Raw genomic sequence first — 11,899 nt, 5'->3', positions numbered from 1 at the left:
TTGGCTTGTAATATCTTCAGAATGCGTTAATTGTTATAAACTGGACGATATATAAAATTAAGGGTTATTAAATTTAGTACCTCACGTTAATTTTTTTTTCATTTTTCAATAAGTCTACAAGTTTTTAAGATATTAAGATACAACTTAAAAAGACTATAATTTTCGCTCATGAATTTTCAATTCTTCATTACTTCAGCAACCAAGTGAAAAATACAAAAAAGTGAGACGAGATTTATTTCATACGTTTTAATGTTTTCGGATGTTTATATAATATTAAAAGGGCCATGGACTTGGTTACGCCGATTTGGTCAGTTTTCAAGATCGTGGTGAATGAATTCAAACATGTATTGTCAAAGATGATGAGAAACGCCCATTTTAACTCCATTTATGCAGTCTTGAAAATTGGTGGAGAATGGTTTCATTAGTCACCGAAGAAGCACATTTTTCGCGGTTTCTAAATTTGCCGTTATTTGAAAGTAGGGGACGTGCAATAAGTGTTTAGATATACATATATAAATATTTTAGTTAATTCCATTATGTGAAAAAGTGACNTGACGGTAGGCAAATCCAATAGTCTTTAACATATCCTGGGAAATCCTTTTGAGGACTCTCAAAATGGACGATATTGCTTTGCATTCAGCTTGAACGGAAAAAGTCACTCCCTGGCACACTTTTCTGTAATCCGGTACTTTCATTTAAAAGTTGTTTATACAATTGAAGAGAAATTTTTTTTACAAAAAAACTGGATATCCACCTAAGTTTTTCGATATAACTTTGGTAAATATTACTCGATCGGTACGTAATTACTAAATTGAAGGCGATACCCAGCAAAAAATCGGTAATCGCTTTTAGTGGTAACGTGTTCTAGAAGGCATAGCGTTATAATGCCTTCGAATTTTTCCGCTTCTTNTTAGGCATATACTATCTATAAACTAATTAGTATTTCTAGAAGTTGTGCCTGTAAAGTGTTTCTATACTCATTCGCATAAACAAAATTTTTCCACGATGATGGAAAATAATGGATTTTCTATTAGAGCTACCGAAATTGTTCCTAAATTTGCAAAATTCGCATACCATAGCTAATATTAAAAAAAGATTAGAATATTTGGAGCCAGCGACCTAAATACACTCCAGAAATATGAATGCGCTGTTATTTATATCTTTTGACTAAAGTCCAATGCAATTATCAACAAAACAATTACAGTTTAGTTGAAAAACAGATAAGTTTGAGATTAACGATGAACTAAATGATACTTGACTTTATTTTTTGTGTTAACCAATTCATTATCTAATAATATGCACCAAACCTTTTTTCTGAACTCAGAATTTTTAACAAGAATTGGTCTTATTCGACCAGTGTGCTGTGGGTCACTTGGCGGTCGATGAGCGGGCTCTTACAATTAAAATAAAAGACTAATATTTTGCAGGCTTGTTGTTGACTTCATGAAACAATATATTTTCACTATTACNTAAAAATTTGATTTTCGACCCGCCCTAATGTTTTGGTAGTATATTAGTGCATACGTATGTTTTCATACCAAAACACCTTTTTGTTATTTGATAGCGTGTAATACCAACAGTTGCTTGGTCTCTCAGCATTATCCAGTGAATTGCCTAGTGGACAGATAGACCTACATACGTGCCATTATTGTTTGCCACGGTTGCTGTTTTGACTACATACTTTGTGTAACTGCCACAGTTAAATGCTGTTGCTTTCAATACGTTTTTATTTTTATTGCAACGACACTGCACTAAATTGCAGCGGGTGTATGCCTATATAAGTGTGTATGAATGCATATGAAAGACGAAAAGTGTGGCTGCGCAGGCGTCCCGATTGTTTATAATTCCATATAAATTATATGCTCACTTTCAATATATTCCATACAAATACATACATACATATATGTATATATTTAAAAACATATACATATGTATGCATTTGTGTCTAGATTAGCTAGTTTTTCCTCTGTTTTTAATAAAAAATTCGCAAGCACACCAATGGTAAATAGAACGTGAATTTGCCTTCTTTTTTTCAACGAAATTTTTCTTTTGTTTTCCTCAATGATAATATATATGTATGTATGTACGTTCGTTGCCCACATAGTTTTATCCGTAAAATTCGTTCAAATATTGTTGCAAAAAGTGAATGGAATATAGCCGTTTCGAAAACATGTTAGAAATTAGTGGCACGAAAGTAACATTTAAAATTGCGTTTATATACTGAATAGATATGAATGCATACTTGTGGTATACCTAACTATTTATGAACACATTAGGTATGTTTCGAATGTCATATTTTTCACATTCGCGAATGTGAATGCGAATTCTCGGAATGCGAATGTGCGAATGCGAATGCGACTATTAGGAATAGCATTAAAAAAGCTATAATCAACTTAAGATAGATAGATAGCTAGGTATAGCACTGTGACCGGCAGGTCTATTGTGGCCTTAGCCCATCACAACACGTCGACCAGCCCCAGAGACTCTAAACATTTCATAATAGATCCCGGGGATAGTGAATGTATGTGCTCCTCTCTTGGCCACAGGTTCCCTATGCTCCTATTCCTCCTACGTGCAACGGCCTCACACTCCATAAGAAGGTGTAAAGGAGTCTCCTGGGCCGCATCGCAAAAGCGGTACAGGTCGCTGGACCAGATTCCTAGTTTATATAGGTGCCCTCTAAGCCAGCAATGGCCCATCAAAAACCCTGTCATTATTCTTAGTTTCTATTTGGGGAGATCCATAAGTAACCTATATCTTATCAGATTGTATTCTCTTAATATGTTTTTTGCATGACGTAGACCCATGGTGTTACGCCAGTGCAGTTCCCTTAGTTTGGTGTTTTCCTTTCTGAGCATTTCCTTTACGGTGTTGGGTTCCACTGCAAGAAAGGGCTCAGGTCCTATCAGGGTCGAGGCAGCGGCCATTCTGGCCAGATGATCAGCTTCCTCATTACCTGCGACCCCCATGTGCCCTGGTGACCACGCCCGTTGAATCTCATTAACCTCTGCCAGAGCATTAAGCCTTTCTACATACTACAAAACCAAGGAGGACTTGATTTCGAATGATGAGAGAGCCATAAGTGCCGCCTGACTATCACTCAGTATAAGTATCCTGTCGTTCCTATGTTTCCTCCGAATGTTATTCTCAACACACATACTAATGGCGTAGACCTTCGCTTGAAAGATACTAGGGAAGGTTTCCAGGGGCACCGAACGCTTCAGTCTGGGACCATACACGCCAGCTCCAATCCCTTCAGGTGTTTTACAGCCAGCAGTATACTGTAGTGTTCTCGCCTGTATGTGACTCTCCATAATAGAGGTACACTAGGTCGCCTTGTTGCAAGTGTAGGTCTTGAAGTTTCTTTTGAACACCTCTATACTAATATCGTCCCAGGGGAACAAAGCTAGGGGGAGCTGGATGCCTATCTTGTCCCTGTTCCTGATAACACCTTGCCTTTGCCGAAAATAAGGAGGGTTCGCTTAGCAAACCTTACTACTGAAAGATGCAGTGGATGATTGCGCGCATTGCTCCCGAAATGCAAACACATGCCAGACGTTGAATCTTTGAGAGGGTCTGCCTCACCGTTCCCAGGGTAGTCATGGAACTCCAAGCCACCGCACCCAATTTAGTTCAACGTTTTTATTACTTAAAAATTTTGTAAATTAGTAGAACATTGAACGAGTGCTTACCCTATAAAGTCTTTAATCTAGTAATAACAGTTCAAAAACGGCAAATTATATTTCAAATAAAGGAATTTTTCCGCCTCTTCTCCCATGAGGCGTTTTCTTAGAGGCTCGTATATTGTCACTACACGCGAATAAAGGCGCGATAGTGTTTTGACGGCGAAAAAAGGCGCGTAAAAAAATTTTGCGAAAAAAGATGCTTATGAAAAACTTCGGCGAAGTATGTTAAGAGTTTTTGACGCTATTTTTATGCGTCTTTTTTCGCCGTCAACTTTTGAGCTCGCGCCTTTATTCGCGTCTAGTGACGATATAAGACCGATCGCACTGAACAATTGCTCACTTGGAACGCTGGCGGTGGAGTTTTAGTTTAGTTTTTCACCAATCGAGAGGATTTTCACCGAGATGAGCTCGTTTTTCTTTAAGATATGCCTTCAAGTGAGCTTTAATTTCACAAACTTTTAAGGTCTCCACATTCTACATCCGAGCCNCTTAAAATATGATAAATTTTCTAATCCCGGCGAAAAACCGCAACTTTTTTTGGTGATGCAGTCTTATGTACATATATTGGCTATGAGACAAAATATATATGTATCGTAAGTTTCACTTAACCAGTGTGGCCCAGGCGCACTTCCATTTTTTTATACCCGAGCGCCTAAACAACCTAAAGGAATCGAGATGGACATAGACAAATGTATACATAAATAAATGCTCAGAATTAATAGAGAACTCGACTAGGCCATGTCTGTCTGTCCGTCCGTCCGTGTCCGTGTACACGATAACTCGAGCGAAAATTGAGATATCTCAACGAAATTTGGTATGTAGGTTACCCATTATCCAAGAAAGGTTGGTATTGAAAATGGGCGAAATCGGAGCGTTACTACGCCCACGGTATTTAAAAAAATGCAACAACTACGATATTTCTGTGCATATTGGATCCAAATTGTTGAAAATTTGTATGTGAAGTGGAATTATGGTAAAAACTAATATTATTATAAAATTAGGGCTTAGGGCCCAGCTAAGAAATCTGTTAAAAATATTTGAAATCGGGCAATAATCACGCCCACATCGCATATACTCGCATATAGCAGTACGTAATTTACAGAATCACGAAAACTGCAATAAATCAGTAACTGCAGCTAATTCACTAAAAAATCGGCGATTGAAATAAACATTTAGCAGTATAAATTTTTGGAAAATGGGCTTGGTAACCGATTTATGAATTAATACTAAACTCGGTGCACTTAATAACCTAGGTACGGAAAAGCAATTCGTTGCATATGTTTTCAAATCAGACTAAAATTACACGCGCTTCCCGTATAACGGTAAATTTCAGAAATACGAAAACTTCGATATTTGAATAATTGAGGATGCTAATTTACTCCAAATTGATACTTACAACAACCTCTTAACAATAAATGAGACTAATATAGACGTTTAGGAATTGGGCGTGGCTCCGCCCACGTTATGACTACAAAGGATAGACCAAAGGTAACCGCTTTATCGATTTTGACCAAACTTGGTTAAAGTATTTCATATTATCAACAATGTTTTAAATTGGAGAAAAAAACACCCCTGATTATAGTTAAAAATTAGCTTACAGAAAGGTGAAAAATCATATATAATACGTGCGCCACTTTCACCCAAACATAAACTTTTTTACTGGTTTTTTTTTTTTAATTTTTATTTAAGATGTACATATACTCGTATACATACTTATATCATCGTATATTAAATTATTTTTAACTTTCATTCCAGTTCGCCCACCATCGATCACCAATAGTATTCCGAGCAATCCTTTCAGCTTTTTCTCTCCTACACTTTGGGGCCTCTCCAGTCCACCCAAGGCATCTTCAACTAAAAAACCACCAAAGAAGTATACACCTTCACCACCAATTGTAACTTCAACGACACCGATTAAAGAGAAGAAAAATACTTATCAAAAAGCAAAAGTTACCACAACAGTTCCAACATTATCTAATGAGATTCAAACAACCACAGCTGTACCGAAAAAGAGTACGACGGATGGCCCATTCCGTATTGCGTTGCCCACCTTCAATTTATTTAATGCGCCGTCCCAAAGGTCAAACGAACCGATTAGCGAGAAAGACAAACGCAATATAGCGCAAAATTTGCGCAATCAATTCGATTGTCCACGGGAGAGTGAGGTACGTTTTCAACTCTTTCCCAAAATCTGTAAGACCGATGAGGATTGCACCGTTTGGAATCGCGACGAGTTGTGCTGTGAAATATTTGGTGCAAAAAGTTGTGTTTCCGGTGTATCCAAGCCACTTGAAGAGACTTCGCATACACGTGAGTGTTTTTTATTAGAGCCACCATATTCCTGTATGTGTATTTGTATATACTCAGATCTTGTAAGAATTCCGATTTATTTTCCTTATATGCCAGCTATTTTGGGCTTGATACCCCGTAAATGCCCAACCCGTCCACTAGCCGAGCTGTGGTGGCAAGTACAGGAGTGCGAAACGGATACGGATTGTTGGCCACGGGTTTGTTGTCCGGACGGCAATAAGCGCTACTGTAGAACTTCGCAGCCGGAATTGGAGACGGTACCAGTACCGGTGAAACGTTCGTTTAATTATCGTGAGTTTTTTTTTTTAACATGTGTAAATGAAAATATTATGATCTTATTCTCTTCAGTGTCTGAGTACCTTGAATGCACGCCACCACCGCCGCCTATTTTCGATCTACATCCAAAGACTTGCGCGTCAACTTTGGACTGCTTTCCCAATGTTTGTTGCCAGGAGGCAGGTTTACGGCATTGCCGTCCACCTAAAAAGTCTTTACTCACTTTGATGGCGAATTTTTTGAATGTCGATTTCGTCAAAAAGCTTGCACAAAATATCGTCATAAAGTGAGGTTACTAAGTAATTAAGGCAAACATATTTGCTCAAAATCAATTCGCACTTTCTAATAGATGTATTGTTTTCGCGATCAAGTGATATGTACATACATATTTATGTAATTATGTAGAATATTTTAATGTCTGTAAGTATGCGTTTTAAATTGTTTACTGTTGATAACAATATATGTATGCACCTTCATATGTATACATACCTATGTATTTATGTATTTTTGGTGATATTAAAGTTTTTATAAACTAAAAATTATTTCAACCATTGAAAGATACAAACTTTTTAGAAATTTTAGAAGCACATTCCCCTACCGGAGATCCTTCACAAACAGAAAAGGGAGAATAATCAAAACATTGAGCTTGAAACACATTGGAAACGACCAGCTACGGACCACTGCTGTCAAATTATTTTAACACGTAGTCTATGTAGATAATTATTTTGGCGACGACACGGCAACACCGCAACTCGCCAAAACTTTAGCTGTGACCAGATTAGATCTATTTCTATTTTTCTAGCGACAGACAAACAAATGCATGATGTCGCTGGCGCGTTCAAAAAATTCATGGCGCAATCGAAAAAGCGTTTAGATAATGAGGATAACAAATTGGAAGCTGTGGCCCATGGCCCGGCGTTTTCAATATGTTTCAAGCATTAACCGATTGTATGTAGTTCATGCAATTAAGGAGAAACAAAATTTCCACCTCCTCTCATTTCCATTTGTGCGACGACATTAGAAGAACATCGGCAAAAGCCTTAGAAGAGGGTGTGAAGCGTTTACTACACTGAATCACTCAGCAATTTCGAAAATCGAGTTTTCGAGATATACATATGTAATTTACCGTTATTCAGCTTGAAAGAAACAGTACACAATGACTCAAACATTTACTACGTGTTNTAATTTCGAAAATCGAGTTTTCGAGAAATATGTAATTTACCGTTATTCAGCTTAAAAAACAGTACACAGTGACTCAAACATATTACTACGTGTTAATTTTATTTGATATTCGTAATGTTTTTCGAGCTTAATTTTGTTTGTTATATTTTTATTTAAATACCGTCCAAACAAATAACAGTTTCAAACTTTGTACAAAATTTAGGAAAATTCAACAAATTTTCATAAAAATTTCAACTTTTAATCTGAATCTTTAGAATATTTTTGGGTATACAGTTTTATAGCCCATACAATTTTAGTCTAATGAAGTGCAAGTTTCAACCGGTTAAAAAATCCCACTGATTTCTGATAATTTTGTTTGGAGATTGCTTTGCAGTTTTTTTTATTTTTATATAACAAGTGCAATTTGCAAAAAAATTTGATTTTTTGAAATTTTGCTGCTAATGGTCTCATGCATCTTATTTCAGAAGAATATCATGCTTATATGAAAAAGTGCTAAAATCCGTCACAAAAAAAAAATTGTCAAAAATCAACGACTGCTTTTGCGGTTTTTTCTTTTATATAACAAGAACAATTTAAAAAAGTGGTGTCGGTTTTTCGAAATTTTGTTTTTACGGTCTCCCGCATTTTATTTCTTAAGAAAGTCATGCTTATATGGCAAAAAGTGCAAAAATACGCCACAAAAAAAAAATATAAATCGCAAGCCTCAAGGAATTTTTTTGCCGTTTGAAACTTGCACTTCATTAGACCAAAATTGTATAGGTTATAAAGCTGCATACCCAAAATAATCTAAAAATTCAGATTAAAAAGTTGAAAATTTATTGAGTTTTCCTAAATTTTGTACAAAGTTTGAAACTTTATATGGTCTTGGTTAAATCTTCTTCTGCTTCTTATTTGGCGCTGTAACCGCCTAAGCAATTTTGGCCGGGTTCAACAAAGCACGCCAGTCGTTTTTCCTCTTTGCCAACTGACGCCAATTGGAAATGGCTAGTGAAGCCAAGTCCTTCTCCACCTGGTCTTTCCAACGCACAGAAGGCTTTCCTCTGTTACCAGCATCGCGACCCGGATTGAATCCTTTCAGAGCTTTCTGTAAAGTATTCTGCCTGAGTGGTACAGTTCTGCGATTATTATTATCTTCTCTTCAAAGGGAGTCACGTTGTCTGAAACCGCGTTTAGCATCAAACGGCTCGGAGAGGTCCTTCCCAATTCTGACGGAGCCGATGATATTGCTCAACGTTATTTTACACAGCCGCATTAGATTCGCGGGGATACCAAATTTAGAAATCGGGGCCAAAAAAACGGCACAAGATTTTAGAAATATTTTTATTTTTAAATGTGAAATATAGGCTGACTTCCACAACGTCAATTGCATTGCGTACCCATCCGACCAAGAAACGTACATATGTTAGCGGATGTTACGAGTTTTACGATAGTTTCTCTTACCCTCAAGCTCCGCCTCACCTAATAGTCTTGTATTTCAAACGGAAGTTTGTATTTTTTTGCTTTTCTATCCGTTGAAGGCATCGAGAATGTATTTGTTATATAATTCTCCACTAAAAGGCTTATTAGGCTTATTACACGGTATGTATTTGCATATGTAAATAAATGCTACTTTTTTGTACCTACTCGTATGTACCTTACATTAGAACGCACCAGAAAAGTAGCATTTACATATGCAAATACACATCGTGTAAGAGCGCAATAACCTTTCTGGGACAAAATATTCAAAAAATATATGGAAGGAGGCATTGCTTTATTAAAAATTTTGTAAGAATATTTCAAAACATTAAAATTAAGTAAAAGTAATTTGAGCATAAATACTAAACACTAAACAATTAATCAAATAGAATAATTTAAGGAACCATGTCATAATTCGAAGCAAGTATTGAAACTCCTTTGCAGGATAATATATTAAACTATAAACATAATTATCCCTATCAAATAGCACAATGCAAAAGGCCTGTAGGATCAGGACGGAGTTGGCAAAATTTATGAATATCAAGAAAAAAACAAAGGATGGAAAATGATGTTCAGCAACAAGTAATTTTTTAGCAAAAAATACCAGCGACTTCAATGCTCATAAAAAAATTGAGGATTATCGTTAATTTCTTCATGACGCGATGATTAGTGTGAGACCATCCTTGAGGTACACCCTTTCCTATAAAAAAAGACTAATCGAAAATGGTTCACGTGGTCCAAAGTTACCTGTACATAAAATAAAATAAAATATTTCGAAGAATTAATAAACTTCCTCATTTTTGAAGTCAGTTAATAATAAGTTTTAATTGCATATTTTCATATTAAAATTCTTAACTAATGTACAGTAATTATTTTAATTACTATAACATTTACCTAAATCACTTCTAAATACGTTTATATAAACTTAAACATTGTTTTAAAACACGAGAAAATTGAACTACTGTAATCTTTTATTATGTTAAATATGGGAATAAACTGGAATGGAACAGCTGTAATTATCGTGAACTAGTAATTTTAATGCTTGTTTACGATTCTTCTCTCGATGCATTCTCGATGGGTAAATCGTAACAATATCCTAATGCTTTCGTCACTTCCTCGATAATCGAACGGACCGAAAACATAGCCGTTTTCAAAAATTTGAAATTTTTGTTTTCGTATATACATGATTTATATTTTAAATAAATATATATATTACGCAAATACCTCGCATAATTACTAATTTCTATTGTTTTTTGTGTATAAATCCTATTGAACTAATCACATGTTTCTTGCTAGCTACCAGCAGGGTTACCTAAGTAGCTAAAAGGACATTTTACCCGAGTTGAGCGTTCTTTTGTGGCTCGCTTACAAAAAACTCCAGCTAATGTTTCGCAACTCTGCATATATAAACAGTTTGAAAACCGCAGTAGAACAGTATCCAAACATTGTATTGGTGCGTTTTGGAAGTCAGCCATACTTACCCAGCATATCACTCATTTAAATCTAGCAACATATAACAAAGAAAAATTCTAAAAACTTTGGCAAGAAATGCCCAAACTGATACCAATATATGTATTTACAAAGATTACGAGTTGATTGAATATAATAAATGTGCTTTTATTGTAGCATAATATGCATCTAACAAAGGGTTCTAATTTAAATATTTAAAATTCGATGCGTTACAGTTGGTTATTTTAAATAATGTGATGCCATACATACTAACTAAATTCTTTTCAAATTGATGAAATCGATATGGATTCAGTAATTCATGATTATTTGTAGGATATCAGCTACCAGTAGTACTAGTTCTTCATTTACCGCAGCAACCTTTACCACTGCCGCACTGACAGGATCCGCCGTTACCGCAGCCACAGTTGCCTTGGCCTTGAGTGCCACATTTGCAACCTGAAGATAACAGTTGAATTAAAGTGTGAATAAGTTAATGTAAAAGGATGGTTGAGTTTTTATTATGCTAACGGTTTTTTTATATCTAATTTAATTAGTAAATTTTTTTTCTGTGAATTGCTCAAGATACTAATTTCACTGCCTGTGTACATACACAACTTACCAGTTCCACAGGGACACGGCATTTTTATTATTGTCACTTGTATAAAATCTGTAGCACTGAGTTACGGAAGAAAATATTTGTTATCTTACCTAATACAAACGCTCACTGTTGATCAAAGCCGGCTGTGTTGTGCTTTTATATAGACTCTTATTTCTTACCTTCTCAGTATGCACTTACTCTTCTGGTTTATTCGAGATACTCCCCACTTACTCTGGCACCTCTTTTCACTCAGCTGTTATGTAGTGCAGTGTGCAAAGTATCAATTGTCGTATGTAAGTACGAGTGGATATGTAGGTAAGACGATAGGCTGAGTCGTTTGTGGCTTATGGTCTGATTATGCATACTTCGCATAACTTCGCACAACTTCGCATAAACTTCAAACTGTAATTTCGTATGTACTTTGTATGTATTTTGTATGTATTCCATTACCCAGAAATTAGCAGAACTTTTAAGAACTTTGCGATCTGTTGAGTTTAGATTTTGCTTCACATTTTCTTAAGTTAAATTTTTAGTGCACTGGTACAAATGGTTGTGCGAAGTTATGCGAAGTATGCATAATCAGACCCTTATGGGTTCGTGACGTCGTTGTTAATTGAAATATGTTCTCTAAAATGAGGCAGGGATTCCCAAACTTTTTAAAGGTTTATTAATTGAAGTGTTGAAATATAGTATTATATATGCATAAATCTGACATTGGTATATTAAAGCTTAATGTTGTAATATTTTTGAGAATAAACGTACTCTGCACGTTTTGTCATACGATGGCTTTTTGAGTTGTTTGCAGGTACCATCAAATCGCTGCGAATTTTGGTGGTGAAGAGCCAACTGGAACTATCGTGTTTCGCCGCTTTTCCAAATTCAATCGTAGTCGTACTTCGCTACAGCAGGAATCTCTCCAACTTCGTCCAAAATCGGTTTTTGT

At 35.9% G+C, this 11,899-nt stretch overlaps 1 protein-coding gene across 1 annotated transcript in view; it reads left to right on the top strand.

The window, feature by feature from the left end:
• The window catches only part of LOC108368228 (mucin-5AC), a 26,708-nt gene extending 19,910 nt beyond the window's left edge, over window positions 1-6,798 (top strand). Inside the window, exons 2-4 of the mRNA XM_017623030.1 lie at window positions 5,442-5,996; window positions 6,093-6,287; window positions 6,345-6,798. Coding sequence (XP_017478519.1) covers window positions 5,442-5,996; window positions 6,093-6,287; window positions 6,345-6,562 — 968 coding nt within the window. The 3' untranslated portion in view covers window positions 6,563-6,798. The remainder of the gene's footprint in view (window positions 1-5,441; window positions 5,997-6,092; window positions 6,288-6,344) is intronic.
• Window positions 6,799-11,899: the final 5,101 nt, after the last annotated feature.

This window comes from Rhagoletis zephyria, unplaced genomic scaffold, assembly GCF_001687245.7.
Source record: "Rhagoletis zephyria isolate East Lansing unplaced genomic scaffold, Rhagoletis_zephyria_1.1 Rzeph_scaffold_03018, whole genome shotgun sequence".
NCBI classification, from domain to species: domain Eukaryota; kingdom Metazoa; phylum Arthropoda; class Insecta; order Diptera; family Tephritidae; genus Rhagoletis; species Rhagoletis zephyria.
Note: the sequence above shows the minus strand (reverse complement) of the source record. Positions and strands in the feature narration are given on the sequence as shown.